An 18,576-nucleotide genomic window follows, 5' to 3' on the forward strand; every position below is an offset into this window, starting at 1 on the left:
AGCTAAATCTAACATTTCACCTGACCTCAAGACTTTAGAGATGACTCATTGATCACAGGATCGACACAGATCTACCCATGTATCGTCTCATTTAAGCCATCATCCGTGTTCTTTTCTCCAAAATGTGGATATATTTTTTGCACCCTGGCAGTGAAGATTTCACTCCTGGCTGTTGACTGCAATGATGAGAGGCTGCTAACAGAGAATTGACCTCATTCATAGTCTTGGCGATGTCACTGTGGTGCTCCTGAATGAGGTGGGACTGCTGCCATGTAAAAGTAGCTGCTGGTAGCTCTTACCTCTCCGATCATTCCGTTCCAAATGCCGCGGACCAGCTTGCCGTGCTTGCCGTTGGTGACCAGGTAGAGGTCATAGGAAAACTTAATGTTTCGGGACAACTTCTTCAGGATGTCAATGCAGAAGCCCTTACAACACAGTTTTGTGTACGGCTCAGTGTGACCCACAATACTAAAAGTCAAAGAGAGACAAAAACAGAGAATGTGATGCTTTAGGTTTCTGTTCATCTCGACTATTGAGTTCTCATTGTGATAGATGATGCTATTAAAGTCTCATTAAATGTTATCAGTTGAAGGAAAATCACCAATTATTATATCCAATACATTATTTGGATTGTATAAAATACCAATGTAATCATGACTGAATGATATTTAAGATAGTGAGAACAGGGAAATGTGAAATATTGAATATCTAGAATAGGTCATTTGAGCTGAAAGGTGAACTCTGTTTTAACGTGTGTCTTATTTTCATAGCTTTAACCATCAGTCTCTTCTGCATTCATGACTTCTCATTTTATTGCTCATGATATTTGGTCCCTTTTTTCCTGGTAACACCAAATATACAGCTGGTCATTGTAGCTGATTTCCACAATAACGTATGACTGAGAAGCAAATGTGAAGCAGCTGATTGATCGAATGGAAGTGAGAAGATGACGAGGCATCTCCTCGATATCGAGGTTGGGGCTCTGATGGTCGGAGGGGTGGGGGGGGGGTTGGGGAGGGCAGGAGGGAGAGCTGGAGGTACTCCACAGGCTTGCGCATTATGTGACGTCCCTGACAGATGGACGGACAGCTGGGCGGACCAAAACAAGTCTGACATGAATTAATCACAAACAAACAATAGCAAACAAGAGTGAAAGAGTGTGGGATTATTTCGACTGGATAATGGCAACTTTGCCCAAACCACCAGTCTCAAAATATCACCTGAAGATTAATAAAACATTAATATGACATCGCTACATAAAAGGCCTGCAGTGCAAACCTTTAGTTTGTTGTTTTTGCTTTTAGTATCTGAGCAGGTCATTTTCATTTTCCATTTTTTGTTCAGAGGACCTTGTTAAATGTAAACTAAGGTTTGCCAGTGTTACAATATTTACCAAGGTCAATGCAAATGTGAGGATGCAGGGGTGCTTCATAGTAATATTTATATATGTGTTTTTTACATGTGGCTTGATTTCTTCAGATTAGCCATAAACAGACATTCATGAAGGCCTAAATCTCAACTGTGTCACTGAATCTGGCTGAAAACAAGACTGCAACGCATTTGGTTGTAACATTTAAAATGTCAATCAACTCTATTAGAAAATTAGACCTTGTTAAAATCTCTAAAATATTTGAGAAAACAACAACCTTTGTGTTAACCATTCCTCATCAAGGGGGGGAGATGTTGTTTTTCTCCTGGGCCTAACTGATTCCCATTCCCATGTGATGCCATCCATGGCCATGACCAATGACGATGCCACCATACATGCCATATATTCCACATAGAAACTTTAACTTTACGAGCTGACATCTAGCCAGCTAATGTTGGCTGTCTGCTAATGGCATAATCACAGTAAGCTAGCTAGTAGGCAGGCTAGCAACAGTATGGTTATAGTAACTGATGGCAACATAGCCAGATTTACCCAAAGCCTGGTGGTGAACATACGTCCAGGCATTGGTTAACCCCACACTTATCCTATCCATGCACTTACATTCATGCACGATATCCATAAGCAACGTAAAAACGTGTGTTGCAGCCATGTTGCTTCTGAGGCCCCTGTGCATGTAGTGATGACCTACAGTTTGCTGCCACTGCCACTACATCATGTCGTCACATGTACTGTCAGATGTGTCACACTGTTGTCCACTGTGTGTGCTCAGTTAGGTAATCTACACATACAGTGGTCCCTGTGCTAAATAGTTTGAATGAGGACATACCCCTGTGTAATACCTACCACACAACAAGCTGCCCAAGTGACCCTGACAAAAATAACATGGCGTGCCTGCACACATACAGTGTTGATCTGATCGTCAGACAGAGCACGCAGCAGAAGCTGAACGGACACTTTCAATGCTCAGCATACCAAGTAAAGAGGCTGACGTAAGGGTTGAAATCAATTCCCCTTACTTATCAGCAGGATTACCAAGTTTGTGGGAATGAAAATGTCCTTCAGTTTCACAGAAGGAAGAGAGACAACAAAGAGTCTAGTGCCTTGTAAAACATCCTGTTCTCTGCTGTGATTTAGAGAGAAAGGTGTCCAAGAAGAGTCTGGACTGCATAATGTGTGTGTGTGTGTACGTGTGCTCTGACTGTGTGTAAGGAGGAATGTGAACACTGCCTCATCAGGGAATGTGTACAATAGTGGAAACGGATTAGTTGATTCATTTCTGAGCCAAAGTCAAATGACAGAAAACTAATGGGCAATAATGTTGATAAAAAAACATATCAAGCAAAAACATTCACTCATTTTACCTTCAGAAATATGATACATTTCTGTTTTTCTGTGTTTTATATCATTATTTTGAACTGTAACAGGTCATTTGGAAATTTGTAATAGGCATTTTTTTACTGTTTTCTTCTCTTGTTACAGACTAAATGTTTAAGCAGTTATTCACAAAGCATATTCATGTTAATTAAACATACATTTTTACTCTACAGCCTGACATCATAGCAAAATGGTTCTCCGTTCATTATAATTAACAGAAAACCTTTTATGGGAGCATTCAGGTGTAATGTACATAAATAAATGACTTCCTAACAGACCAATGTGAAGCCCACATCGTTATGCTCTTCAGTCTGCTCTCATGCTAAACACGACTGCTGGGAACAGACTACATGATATTTTTTGTCTTTTCAGATGGTCACAGTGCTGTCTTTTGTGCATGACATACAGAGGTTATCAGTAAGGTGCCAGGGACCAAATTCTCGGCTGCACTTGACAGCACCAACAACATCTTTCCCCTTCCATGCCATCATGATTACAGGGCCCAAGGGTGATCTGTGCTTCTGTCGGCCAACGTCACTGAGGGTGTCAAACCAGGCAAGAAAAAGGCCAAAAATTCAGACAGTTTTCTTTTTGTTGGGGTGTTGTGAAGCATTGCAGATGCTACATTGGCTGTCTTCCACCATATCACATTACACCTAATAAAATGAGCAGTTGGCGTGCCAACTTCTTTTAGGTCAGGCCATTACTGGGATTATATCGTGTAGTCTGATCCCCGCATCAGAGTAGAAAAAATGTGAATTAAAGGAAAAGTGTGGTATTAAATTCAGAGATTTCGGCTGAGTTTTTTTGTGTTCTTTGTGTGACAAGATTGAAATTTGGTGTGAAGATATAAATGGCCCTGCAGTAGTGGCAGGGTTTGTCCACATATTTCAACACTTTCAGCAAGTAGTGTCTCATAAACATGAGAATAATCTGGTTCAGTACTAATATCAATTGTTGCTTGTAGTTAAAGTGTGCAATACCAGTAAAAGTAACTGCACCCAGAAGAGTCCGTTGTCTCCATGACTTAAGACACTACTGTGTGTGTGTGTGGGGGGGGTGTCTATGTCTAAGACTTTAAAAGTGTCAGAGCTGCTGTCTTTCCTTGATGTCAGCTTAGCAGAATCATTGTAGACAAATTTGACAACCCATTTCGTCTGTTTTTATTCACACACACAGACATTCTGTCAGTCTGTGTTTCCAGAGGAACCAAAACAAACACACCTCTGGAGTGCATAAGGTGGGCAGAGCGAGATGATGCTGCAGTGAACCAGTGAGCCATGGGTGCAATGCAGAGAGCGCTAATGAAACGTCACCCCTAACCTTCCCCAAACCTTCCGTCTAATGGACTCTGCACCCACACATCAGGACCAGGAGGAATGAAATGAACGTTCAGTTCAGGCGGCGAGCAGGCAGAACCGAGCCATAACAAACAGAAACAAATGAACACTTTAGAGGAGAATGAGGCTGCCGCAGCGGACCATGAGTAAACACAGTACCCCTACATCCCCGTCTGACCAGCTGCCAGGGTTCAAGGCTGGCCTTTAAGACGGCTGCCGCTGCATTAAAATAGGCCTTTGGGGGTTGTTGGACATGTGCGTGAGGATATTTATTCAAAGTGTGGACTGTAATAATGTTTTGAAGCTGCTCTATGTATGGTGACAGGCAGCAGTATGTGCTAGACGGTTATCTCAGCTTTGTGTGCACCACCCTGTCATCTGTGTGACTGAGGAAGACTTTATCGCAGTCTCTTGAGAAGCCCTTTAAAAAGCCCTCTTCAGCAAGTTGTTAAGCTGCACCACGTAATTCTTCGTGTAAAAATGATCTGCCTCAATCAAGTAAGGCAGATAAAGTCTCACTCCACTCCCCCAACACCATCCAACACCCTTCTGACCACACTCAACATCACAGGTGGGTGTGGTCAGGCGCGGTCTGTTTTGAGCATGTGGCAGCAAGGTTTCCAGTCTAGGGGTGATTTATCAGTTTGTAAGGATGTGTTTTGGGGGCACCTCTGCCAGCTGAGAAGTGAAGTGATGAGAGGAGTCTCAACCACTCGATCACCGAGACACCCCCCTGTCTAGTTACTCTTTAATGAGAGCCACCCATTTCAACAATAGTCTGATCTGTTGGCACAGAGGGAAAGTTTTATGATTTCTTTTATCAGGTTAGGAGGGTTCATATTGTATGGTTTCACTGCTGAACCTGAACTGAATTAGAAGTGAATATTCTACATAAAACCTGATGAGATGAGCACTCCACTGAAGGTGTCACACTGGCTCTATTTTGTAATAACTGTGAAGTGAATGTTTAATCTATTCTGCCAGTTTTTCAAAGGGACTTTTGGGTCTTTCACTTTTAAACATGAAAATTTAATACGATTCTCTTTGCACACAGGCCCACCAGACCCCGTGGGCTCTGAGCCCTGTAGGCCTGTAGAATCATCAGCTCATCTCACAAGCAGCCAGCTAAAAGGTTTGGGAACAGTTGTACTAAACAGCACTTCTCTTTTGAGTAAACATGAGAACAGTCCACCCAACGTCCCGTATACGAACATCATGTGACACAACTTAAAGTTACCACAGTTTTTAAACGTTAAAGCTTGTGAAGCCACCGATGTGTGAAGTTTCTTAGTGCAGCTTTCTGGAGCAGAGTACTCGGTCCTGTTGCTCTGAGCTCGGGGGAGCTCATCTGCAGTACCGCTGTGTTCAGTCTCTGCTTTAATTAAATCAACTTATGATCTAACTCCCATTGAACGCAGCTAATATATGATGACATTATATTCCCAGGTCAATACCAGCCTTCACCAGCGCATTGCCTCTGAATTAATCTCCACCAATGCGCTCTAAGAGAGAAGAGTCTGCCTGCAATACAAAAGCGGTGAGGAAGGGAGCTGGAGATTTCTCTGATCCCGATGGAGAACATGTGTGACTCAAAGGGAAGAGCAGGTGTTAACTGCTCTGGGCTGCTTTAGCTGAGTCTGAGCTTGGCCCTGGTGGCTATTTGTCAGGCCTCTCTGAGGACGAATGGGGGAACTACACAGATGGCCTGCCGGGCCGGCTGAATGTATGGGACTGAAGAGGGTTGAGGGACTGAAATGGGGAACCTGCATGACTAACGACTCCCCATTTAGAAAGCACTGATGACAGTCTGACTTGTAGACAAGTTGAGGGCTATGGGGGAACTTAACTTAAAAATAACTTAAAATTGTTAGCATTTATCGATAACCAACAAGAACTTTGATAATCTACTAGTTGTTTAGGTCATTTATTCAGAAAAATGTCTAACATTTGTTAGTTCCAACTTCCCAAATGTGAGGATTTACTGCTTTGCGCAATTTTATATCATTGTAAATTGCATTTTTTGTGGGTTTTGGAGTGCTGGGGGGGACAACATAAGCAATTTGAAGATGTCACTTAGTCTATAATCAGAAATAAATGTTTAGGCATGTCACATGCCAATACTTTTCTGAATGAACTGAATGTGGTTCATGAAGTCTTCTCTATCATTGATTCTTTGCTCCTTGACCCATTTTCTCATTATTGGCTTCTTTTTTTCCACAATAGACAAAAAAGACTTAAAATACCCAATTAAAATATTTCTGTAAATCCCTTGTCTGCCTATTTCAATGCATTTTAAATCTGGTTTTAAAAAGAGGAGAGCGAGAGATGTCAGGTTAGGCAGGCCCATCCACCAGAACAAATAAAGCATGAGCGTGTAGATTCCTCTGGTTTCCAGGCTAATCTAGTTCTTCACCCCTCATTGCAACATGTTTCTCCTTCAGCTGACCAAAGTGCTGATTGCATCATTGGACTTCTTATTGACTTTACCTGCTTGGTTCTGCCCTCTGCCTTGGATTTGTTTTGCAGCTCGGTGAAGATGTGCCATTGTCAGACAAGGGGAATTAGGCACCTTTTATACTGGCAGGATGATTTGGTCAGCATGAGTGATAAAGCGCTACAGTGCTCCATAACACTGAGGGGACGTGATCTTCATCTTCCCCTTCCCTCATCTTGTTAACGCTATTGTCAGTAATGGGTAATGGCCAGCACTTCTCTCCCCCACTAATGAACACCAGTATCAGTCTCTAGGTGTTGAGGATTGATGACATGGCCTAATCGTCCCATCTAATTGATACCCCACCGTGCAGCACATATATTTCCCTGATTGGGTCACAGGGTGATCCCTGGGATATTGCACTCTGGCCAAGCAGCTCTAATGAGTATCTCACCTCATTGAGTGATAAGAAGCCATGGCTGGGCTAATGGCAGGGGAAGAGCCTCTTAATCTCATACCTAATGGCACTCTCAAGTTAGATACAAAATCAATTAAGATGGGCATGTTAACATGTGAGAGTGCGTGTGGGACTGTACACTGATAGAAAGTGGGTTTGCATAAGATGGTTTCTTTGACTTAAGATGGTCTACATACAGTTTAGTAGCAGCAAATGATTTGATAATACCGATGAAGTAAAAGTGGACGGACTGATGTACAGAACCTCAGTCCTTAAATGAGTTAAACCACGTTTGACAACATCACAGATTATTGTGTGTTTAGTGAAATATTGAAGCCCAAGATGTTTTTATCTTTGCTACATGACATCAAATTGAAATATTGAATAATTAATTAGAAATTCTGTTGACCTGAGCATTTCTTTTTTTTCTCACAGTGAACAAAACCAGCGACCAGCCAGGTAGCAGCTTCTTATTTTTGCCAGTGCTGACCGATGCTGTTGGTGGTTTAAATTAACTCTAGCTAATTAATGTCAGAGGCCAAAATAAAAGTTGGCCATTTGTTGGTGAATTTGCTTTCTGCAAGCCGGTGTGTACTCGGCCAGAGATTGTTTATGTGGTGAAATAAGCACTCTGTAACATCACACTGCAGCTGTGTGTGACGGTGTGTTTTGTAGTTCAACATGGCAGATTTGTCTTATTATTTGAAGGGGATACAAAATGAGTCAGTTCTAAAAGCAGATTCAGGAGATTTAATAAAATGCTATCGGCCAACGCTACACGTAGCCGAACCAACCCTTTAACTTTTGACTCTGCATGTGCTCCTCCTGACTTGTGTGGACGAATGGCAGCATCACTTACGCCTCCGTCTTGTTGGACTGTCGTCGGCAGGGTACAGTGTTGCTAACACATGTACCAGTCACAGGGTCCACTGACTCCACAATGACGAAGGGCCTCTCCTCCAGTGTGGCCACCGTCAGATGTCTGTAATCCGACACCGGCTCCAGGTAGGAGCCGTACCGCGGCCACACGGGGTATCTCATTTGCAGGATCCCCATTTCATAGGTCCCCACCTGAAGGAGTGGAGAGAGTGGGATTGAAAAACTCTGTAAAGTCACGATGGTTATATGACGCTGATGTGTTCCAGCAGTGATACAGAAAACCAATGATTCTCTTGAAATAGCCACATGAATAAACAGCAGAGGATGCTAGAATCATGTTTAACTCAGCCACAAAGAACAAATAAAGCTGAGAAGTATTATGAAAATAAGCCTGTTTGCCACCTTATATATCTCTGTTGAAATTAGTGATGACCCGACTGCATAACACCGTCTATCACAGCCTCCAATCTTAATACAATTGTCCTCAATTCTCCAACTGTATATATTGTTAAGCACGTCTTTGTGATTTGGACTTGGTGCAGCGAGGAGAATTTTAGTTTGTCGACAGTTTAGAGGAAATTGATTTTTGGGTCACTGGGGATGCAGAGGGTGCAATTATACATCTAATGCAACGAAAGCAATTCCACCCCCTGCTATATTACCAGTTAGCTAACTTTAATTGGATGTTGGGGAAAATGAGTATTCAAGCAAGCTGAATACATAATCAAGATCTGAAATTAAACATTTCAAGCTCACTTATTTGAAGAAGCCGTGACCTGTTCCACACATTTGCCCATCTACGGTTCAAATCAGGCCAGAAAATGAAGGAATGAAGGTTGCAGTGGACCAATTCGACCCCAATTACCCAAAACAAAGAGACATCCCAGCATGTGTTAACATTATGCTGAATCAGATAGGGCTATTAAATGCTACTTTGGCATGATTCATGATTCAGTAAATGAATTACAAACACATTTTTTACATTTCTAAGACACAGAAATGAAAAGCAGCTACAGTTGGTTGGAACATTTCACTCAGGGACTTGATCTTCCTGAGGTTCAAACCTGTAGCCTTCCTGTTACAGGCAGTAATCACATCTGTAAATATCTTACCACAGGCTTTGCAAAAGCCAAACCCAATAAGTAGTAAAGGCTGAAATTATATAACTAGAATTTATTATCCACAAAAAAATGTTAAATGTTAATTACTTTACAACTAATAAATTGTATTATTAATCATAAGATATGAATTGAAAAAAAAGATTAATTTTACTGTGGCATCAAAACAAAACAAAAAGAGGGTATGAATCTGAGGTGTGTGTGTGTATTTGTGTTTGTGCACATTTGTTCCAGCTTCCAGGCACACCAGCATCAGTTCTCAACTCCAGAGCTAATCTTGGTGTGCTGAGGAGCATTGGTGTTTTGGCATGTGTGTGTGTCTGCTTGGTTGTTTACTTCTGTTTCAGTCAGAGCTTTTTATTTTCAGCTTTACTTTGCCAAAGTGACGACATGAGGAGGGTTTAGGTCAAGGTCAGGCTGTGTTTGTAAGGTGGGGTACCCACTTTTTAAAGGAGCTGCTTTACTTACTGGTTTACTGTCTTACAGGGTGCAGAGGTAAAAACAGCAATACAACTTTTATACCCATAATTAAACCACATAAGATTAATAGAAGTCACAGGAAATTGAACATTGATTATTCAAGTAGTAAAACTGTGACAATAATCAGTGACGCCCATCATTTGGGATTCTTGAACGTGTTACTCCATTAATCTGCTGCTACAGCAGCCTCCACTCTTCTGGGAAGCCTTTCCACAACATTCTTCAGAACCTGGCTGCAACGATTTCCCCCATTCACCACTGTTCTCGGGAGACAAGGCCTGGCTCACAGCAGGCGTTCAAGTGCATGCCAAAGGTATTTGATGATGTTCAGGTCAGAGTCAAGTTCTTCCACACCTGAGAAAATAATTTCTGTATGGACCTGGCTTTGGTCCACAGGCACAAACACAAGCTTGGTAGATAACTGTTGTCTATAATATCATTGTATATAGAGTTTTCTTAATTGGAACTAGACCAAACCATGAAAAGGAATGTCCACATACTATACCTACTTGTTTTATTTGTCTATTCATTAGCTCAATTCATAATTCATACCCAAGGCCAACCTAAGTAAGTTAGAAAACTATATTGTTTACAAAAGTACCTTTGTAGTCTTAAATCTAGGCACACTTTAGCTTCTTTCCTGTTACTGGAGACTAAATATCATGTGTAGAATATCCATTTTTCTTAAATCAATATCGTGTATAAGATCAGTCACTCCAATAGAATAATCTGTGGACTTGACAGGAAGCAGCAGTTGGCCACACGGGAGTGGATGTGTCACAGTTACAGGGAAGGGAAGATGACGAGAGGAGCAGTTTCCTCCTCGTTATCTTACTTTCTCTAGATGAAATCAATTACACTTGGAGTTTATTTCTGCGGTAGTTGGTGCAAATGTGACCTGAATATTTAAACGATAGTCTCTTTATTTCTCAAACACTCGACTGCGCTGCTGTAAATGTCATTAACTTCCTGCAGGGCTAGAAAAAAAAGTGTCAGTCTGGACAAAATGTTTCCTCCCACATAATCTCTGCTGTTTATGCAGGAAGGGGGACAATCCTGTCTGATCACACCAGTCAGTACAGCTTGTCACAATGAAATGAAAGAACTGAAAGTGCAAATATCATAATTCTCTCTGGACCTTTCTGTTATTCCTCTCTCCTGCCAGTCATATTGATCATCAGTGCTGCTGTTTACCTTTCTCTCCACTCATGGGCATTTAGTCAATTCAATCAGAATTTCAAGTTTCAGGAAAATATACTGAGATGAAAAACATCATGTCCCTGTGGCTTCTCAGACTGTGAAGAACTTCATTGCTCATTCATCTCGGAAAACACTAGACCCTCTTGTTTTTCTTTACACGGCACATTAAAAACTGGTGTCATGTCAGAGAGAGGAAATATTATCGTAGAGCTGATTGAAATGCTGCAATGGAAAAAGTATACAATGACTGTCACTCTAGTACTGTAGCATAGTTGTAATATTGCAACTGTCCTTTGGGAAAATACTTCAATTAGATTTCTTTTTCGGCTTACACCCTGTGAGACAGTCATTTGTGGGTGTGTGTCCCACTCGCCCAGATAACAGCGAAGCCAGGAACACTTCCTGTCCTCCTCCGAGGTTTCCTCTCTCTGTCACCACTCTCTTTTGTCATGCTCTCCCTCCATCTTTGCAAGCTACCTTGACTGTTAGATCTGTGAGGATGCTGGAGAACCAGCTGGACAATGACTCCTGGGAAATAGCAAATTAACTGCATTTGATAAGAACGCTGTTGTGATTGAAGTTTAATAAATACAAAAGGTGAGGAGTTTAATGCGAAGTATCGGCCTAGACAGTGTCAGGCTGAGGCTGGTTACACATCAGTAATGTGTGAAGGCTGCCCTGCTACGTATACAATAGAACGACTGGCAGGAAGGCAATCAGAAGGTGGAATTGATTTTTGATTGATTTTCAGCTCTTAGAGAAAAGATGCCAGGGGCAATAGAAAGTTAAGCACAGAAAAGGTATCGCCTTGCACAAAATCTTTGTCAAATGAGCACAGTGTTGTGCTCTGAATGAGAGACAAAAATATTTTTTCCTCCCACAAAAGGTTTATGTAAAGTTTGGCGTGGTGGGAATGAATGCTGGAGTCAGTCGGTCAGTGAGAGGACACGTTTACCTTCACCCTCGGTTAAAGTCTCTCTGGCACTAAAGTTCATTTTTATGTGAAAGTGTTTCTGATTGAATGTGACCAAAGCCTCATGCTAACCTAAACCAGTGTATCCAATTCATGTTGCTGTCACTGAATTTAATTTAATTTAATTTCAGTCCGTGCTGGTTCATAAAATTGGAGGGGACTGTGCAACACTTCTAGGATGTGACCAGAGCCAACGTTCCTGTTTGTCTTTGATAGCACAGAGGACGGGGATATTTAGATGGTTGAAAAGCTCTCTAATCTACAGGGAGAGCTGCAGGGGAGAACGCTGCCCTTCAGTGTTAACATCTAACAGCAGGACAGGAGGCCCAAAGAAAAGGGAAAGACACAGCTGCTTTGGTCTGTGTTCAGAATAAATAACCAGCCTATCAGGAATATTAACAAAAGCTTTAGTTTGGAGGTGCTCATCCTGCTGGTCTTTGTTACCTGCACTCTGCGGTAGAGGGTGACCCTTTTTTAAAAGGCAAAAGCTGATAGCCAGTTAATCAGCTGATATCCTGAACATCAATGTCAAAGTAGTTAATGACTGAATCTGAAAGTGAACATCAGACTGTTAAACATCTAGTCAGGAGGGGCTGTCTTTATTTTTGGAGTCTTTTCCCTCAAAAGTCAGTGATTCCAGTTTAGAGTTGTATCAGTGAAATTACTTTAATAATCTCATTTAAAAAGTGAATTTTCCCTTTATCATCACATCATCAGTTGGCGCTACTTCTGCTGTAATGTTAGCTATGCTACTCAGCCACTTTTTCATATGCTGCTCTTCATAAAGCAGTGTTTGTCACTCTGGACTTAATCATTAAGAGATGCCACTCCCACAAGCCATTGACGTTGGTGCATATTCACGAGTAAGGAGGACCCTAAAGTTTGTGATTTCATTTCTGGGATGGCAGGTTATGTAGATGATGACAAACTGATTGAGTTAATTGGCTGACCTCTACTCTGAAGCCTGTTCCTGTATTCATGTATTTGTTGATTGATTGTCACAGAGGCCACACAGTTACTGCTGTCTTATACATCACCCCAAGCCGATAATTTGCCTTTAATGACACAAACTCGTGGTCCCCAGCATCCTCAGATCTTTAAATTACACTTTTGAAAGACTGCCAGAGTTGAAATGATTAGTTTTTAGAATAACCACTCATTTTCACTGCTGTACGTCTCACTGTAAAATGAATATATTTGGGCTTTAGCATGTTGGTTAGACAAAACAAAAGCATGTGATACTATTTTTGTGATATTTTCACATTCTAAACAGTTATTTCTCCAACTGATAGATTAACCGATAATAAATGTGTTGTTAGCAGCAGCTCCAAATACAGTACTATCACATAAAAGACTGATGAATAGTCAAACAATAACTACTCTTGACCACCAGCATGCATCTGCAGTATCATATATTTAGCTCCTGATCTGTAAAACATTGTCCTCTCTCGCCTTTAAATATCTACTCTCCAGAAGTAGATTTAGCTGCTGAGGCTGTTGCATTTAAAAGCAGCATCCTGCTCAGTGACGGCATGTCTCTGCTAGCAAAGTGAGGTAGTGCAGGCTGCCTGCCATCTAAATGTTTGCTAAAGGAATATAATTTCATTAATGTTTGATGTTTTAGCTGCTTGTCCCAAGTTAAACCCAGACAGTGGACAGTATTTTGGTGAACAGATGAGTGAATCCAGCTTCTGAATGATCACAGTGCTCTTCATTTGAGAGAGGAGGGAGCTGCAATAATGTTACGTGAGCCAAAAACAGCAGTAGGTGAGCGGCTTTATTGAAACAGTAGAGTTCAGGAGTGACAGCTGGGTTTATTGAGGAGAGTGAATGTGGTATTACTGAAAAGCAGAGTGACATCAGCACTGTGTTCGGTTTACATCCGAATGTATTATTTCATATAACTTTAATCAAATCTGTCTAATTAACACATATTCACATTTGACAATATCTTGACAGGTATGCATAACATTGACTGCATCAAAATGCCAAGTTATTTTTGCTCAAGCAATCATCATCAGACCAGGCTGCTGTCTGCTTTTGTGCTCAAATAGTTTGTGTGCTTCTTTTATCATCCCAGCTTCACTGTTAACTCTAAGCCTCAAACACATTTAGGAAATAAACAGGAAATAGCACCAGAAAACTTTGATATAGCATAATTAGCTTTGAAATGCCTGTGGCTATTTACTTTGATGATTTTTAACTAAACACCTTCTATTCAACCAGTGGATAAACTCCATCCTGTTGGGTGTCCACATTCCATCCGCCCTCCGCACTTAAATTAATGTCTTCAACCAAGTCAATGAGGCGGCACGCTGCAGCAAAGTTACCTGACAAAAATGTGCATGTGGGTTTTCTTTTAATATCCTTTGAAGAGAAGGAGTAAGTGAGAGAGTGTGTGTGTGTGTGAAATGTAGTATTGTGTATGTGTGTGTGTGATTAGGAGATGATCCTTCATTAACTGGTTCACTGGTCTCAATAGGAGTTGAAGTTGTCTCTACAGAGAGTCCAGTGATGTTTGAAATCACTCTGCTCTTAGCATGCAAAGAAAGACATCAGTACGAGGCACAATGTCACTGCAGAACTGCTCAAAAAAATGATGATTTTATTCAGTAATTATCACACAGATAAATTTATTGTCGACACAAAAACTAATTCTGCAAAAAAAACTCCAGTGTCAAGTGAAATATGTACCGCTGTTTTGTAAAAGCTCACCTTGTCCCACTGTCTCTCTCTGTCCAAAGTGATAATTATCATGGCTGGATTCACCAGGTAGCCGTTGTTATTGAAGGAGAAGTCATTGTGTTCCCAGGTTACATTCAACATGTGCCTGCAGAGAAACGAAACCCAAAGACAAACAAGATCAGTGACTTCAACTTTAAAAGGCATCATTAGCGGTTTCTAGTAATAAAACGGCTGTCTGTACCATACACTGGAAACTTTATTTATGTTCTGTTCAAAGAACATAAATACAGTGAAGCCTAAGGTGACGTGTTCAAATTGCTTGTTTTGAGTGACACAACAGTGCAAAACCCAGAGATCTGTCTGGAGGATAAAGAAAAGCAGCAAACTCTCATAACTGAGGAGCTGAAACTTACTAACTTACAGACAACATTACAAACACAATGCCTGTTACACATCAACATGACTATACCATGACACTTCCAATGCTGACATGCTGTTATTGTATGATGTTAGCATTTAGCTCAAGTACAGCCTTGAGCTCACAGAGCCATTAGCATGGCTTCACACTGATAATTTTAATGTAATGTAATTTATTAATATTCTTATTGTTTGTAGTTGATTTCTATCTATCTATTCCATACATATTGCATAAATCCCTGCTTATAATTATGCATATTATTTGAAGTGTTGTGGGAATAGCATGCATGTTGCTCTTGGAATCCTTAAACCATTAAACCATGACTGGATAATGTCACTAATGCCTTGTCACAGAACAGAAAAACACAGCTGCTTTCCTCAGTTTGTTTGTCACACAAGAGAGGCACAAGGTGTCCTGACAGCTTCTGTACTGTGTAGAAAACAGTCGCCTGCCTCCTTTGATTCCACTGTTTCATCACTCACATCCTGTTATATTAGACCTGTGGCGCTGCTCTCTCACCTCACCCGTCACTCCAGCAGAGGTGATGAAAGCCTGCTGGGAGGAGAATAGCCCTCAGACTAGTCCGTGTGAAAAGCCTATTTAATCTGGTAATCTGCGATAATCCCATTACCAGGTGAGCTGACTCATTATCAAAAGCTTGTTTGAAAAAAAAATCTCCAATCAAGTGAGGACAAATCTGAGAACCGAGGGGGATGTTAATGTTTGATCTGGCTGGAAAGAGATGAGGTAGTCGACTATAAAGTTAATAGAAAGTGCTTTGTTCCATCTCGTCGACCTTCACGTTACTGATGAGAGCTGCTACTCAAGTCATGCCTGCTGGCTTTAGAAAGTCTAAAAGGAGGGGTTTGTACAGTATCAAAGCCTGAGATCATGTTCACCATTTCCACTTTGGGTTCGGGTTTCCAAAAGGAAAAGTTGTCTCCCCTAAGGCTCTGAAGACTCGGGGAAAAAATTACTTCTGACATCAGAGGGAGAGAGTGATGTTTCATAATGCAAGAGAAGTGTGTGATGATGCTGGTGTCCCGTTAGCAGCCCCTGTGTGACCATCTGCAGTGACACATACACACATTTACACACAACACACTCCCATCTCCCTGAATGACCTTGGCTTATATGAGCCAAAAGCTGATGCTGGAGTGTTTTTTTCTGGCTCTTCCCTTTGCTGATTAAACCATTTTTCTAACAAAATAGGATTTGCCCTGTGTTCTGTTGTACAGATTGCTCTTTTGGGCATGGTTTAAACGAGTAGAAGCCACGCCCTAAGCACCCCCCCCCCCCCCCCTCCAACTAACAATTTCCAAGAGATGTAGGGCCGTGCTCAGTGCTGCCGAGATGGACGGCAGCGGGGCAGAGGACACAGTTTGGGAGTGTGACAGTTGTGTGCCTCACAACACCAAACAGATGGGAAGCCATGAATAAATAAACAACTATTGACCTCTTTTTCCAGGGAAGCCTTAGCCATTACTGTTATTATGTTTATGATGTATCCGAAAATAAAGAGAATTGTTATTCCCAGCATGATCCCTGACCCTCAGATAACATTCTTCTGCATGACCTGAGCACAAATAACAAGCTAAAATCCAGGTTGAAACAATAAAAGAGACTGTCCTCCTCAGAGAAAGCAACAGCATTGGTTGTTGTGGCTGTTCAGCTAATGACTGTCCTCTCTATGAAGCAGTATCGTTACGTCGCCTGAAAACCTCTGAGGAATTAGGTTGGGGAGCATAACTGGGCATAGGAAGCATCAGACTTTGACAAGAGACACTCCAGTTTGCCTTGTAACATTCAGCATTGACTTCTTTTATCCCTGATCATTATTATAAGTGGTTTTAATTACCTAAAGCCTAACCATAGAAGTGACGGCTCAGAAAACACTTGCATGAATATTTTAAGAGATGGCTCTTAGACCTATTGTCTCGGACTTTACTATTAATGGGAATAAATATAAGATTAAGCGTTAATCCTGAAAATGGTCTTTTTGTTGGATGTAGCTCATCTTCAACTGCAGTTGTTTGTTTTTTTAGGCAGGGATTCAGTTTTGTACTAATGTTTAACTTCAACAAACAAGACACCATAAAGTACCCATTAGATAGTCCAAAGGTTTGTGGATTCATATCTCATATTCATCATAAGCACCATCAACAGCAAGCCACTGCTGCGCCTCCACTCTGTAAATCACTCTTGTCATTTATGAGCACTGTTTTCAAATGGCCCTAGTGGCAATTTTTCTAAATGTGAGTACAGTCTTTGCCAAGAGAACAATCATTGACCACTAGCTCCCCTTTACTTCTTTCAACATGTTTGCATGCCTCATGCTTTGTGCTCCATGTGTGCCTATGCATGTGAAAATACAGGCAATGAATGTCCAACCCTGCCACCATACATGGAAAATCATTTAGAAACACAAGCATTGACAAAATGTAAACACTGAAGAATTCCACAGGAACAATGTCTGAATCCTTATATCCTAAAACAGTGTTCAAGTCTCAAATACCAGGATTGTGACAGAATAACAGATAAGTTACTAAAAAGGCTGGGGAACAACATTTGTAAATTCAACATAATACACATTCCCATATCAGCAAGTCAAACTATGCTGCTGCAAGTTCCTCTTTCAACACAAAAGATTTGCTTTATATTGTACTATACTTTAACTACATAATGGACATACTTCCAATCACTTGTACTTTGCTGTTTCTTTGATCACTGCTGAGTTAGAAAGAGCAGCAGGTGTTCAGGTTTTACTGTGTAAAGCTGACTGAAAGGGAGTGATGCCCTTTGAGCTGCAATATGGCTTTTAACGTCAAACATCTTTGTTGGTCATGTTGAGTTTAACTGACAGAAGTTAAACAACCATTTAAAAAACAGCACAAGAGACTGGAAATAGTTAGTGGTGGAAATAGAAATACAGACAACATTTCAGAAGGGAAGCGTCCTGTTAATATATGATAGAATAAAGTCAAACTGGAGATTTTAGAAAATTACAGATTTACAAATAATGGCCTAATTCTCTCAAGTTTGTTCAGCATTATTCTCCGGCCCCCAGCATCGTAGCTTACCTGAACAGAGTGTCATTGGTAGCAGATGGCTTGACGGGGTTGTGACAATCACTGTGGCCCTCTGGAACGAAGCCTCTCTGTTTCCGAAAGCTCTGCACGCCTTTCACCACGATGGCCACCCCATCCCGCACCCTCTTCCTCAGGCTCATCCTCCAGCGGTCTGTGATTATACTGATGAGCCCCACGGGGAAGCTGTCGGGTGGGGGGATGTCTGGGTTCCCCACTGCCAGACTGGGGATAATCCAGATATAGCCTGGTCCCACCAGTCCGGCTTCGGCTGCCATGGTGAACAGGTACTGAGCCTCTTCATGGGAGCAGTAGACCAACAGCACCTGGGCATCGATCTGCTGCAGCAGCCTTCGTGCTCGGATGTCGTTCATGCCATCGGCGGACATGTCGAAGGTCAGCACGTCCTGCAGTTCCCATATGAAGTAGCTGGTGTCTGTGAAGGACTTAATGTAATCCACGTAGGTTTCATAGCCCGGGTAGAGGCTCGTTATGACTACAAAGCTGTCCCAATTGTACTCTTCCATCACCTTGAACATGCCGTTGATCTGCTGCTCAATGGAGGAGCCCAACTGCAGGAAGTTGGAGCCCTCACCCTGGAGGAAGAGGAATACATGGCATCGTGAGGAGATGGAAAATGTATGAAGACCTTTGTGGTTAGTTAACCCACATGCAACTTCCTCCTGACTACTAAAGGAAATGACCACATCTTTATTCAATCTGTATAATGTACATGATCTCT

The 18,576-nt window shown here is 41.6% G+C and overlaps 1 protein-coding gene across 1 annotated transcript in view; it reads right to left on the minus strand.

Moving 5' to 3' along the window:
• Positions 1–18,576, minus strand: part of grin2ca (glutamate receptor, ionotropic, N-methyl D-aspartate 2Ca) — a 51,817-nt gene that overhangs the window by 13,615 nt on the left and 19,626 nt on the right. Inside the window, exons 2-5 of the mRNA XM_070848008.1 lie at positions 17,829–18,430; positions 14,361–14,475; positions 7,855–8,066; positions 300–468 (exon numbers count right to left, since the gene is read on the minus strand). Of these exons, the coding sequence (XP_070704109.1) occupies positions 300–468; positions 7,855–8,066; positions 14,361–14,475; positions 17,829–18,430 (1,098 nt within the window). The remainder of the gene's footprint in view (positions 1–299; positions 469–7,854; positions 8,067–14,360; positions 14,476–17,828; positions 18,431–18,576) is intronic.

Source organism: Pempheris klunzingeri, chromosome 17 (assembly GCF_042242105.1).
Source record: "Pempheris klunzingeri isolate RE-2024b chromosome 17, fPemKlu1.hap1, whole genome shotgun sequence".
In the NCBI taxonomy this organism is placed as follows: Eukaryota; Metazoa; Chordata; class Actinopteri; order Acropomatiformes; family Pempheridae; genus Pempheris; species Pempheris klunzingeri.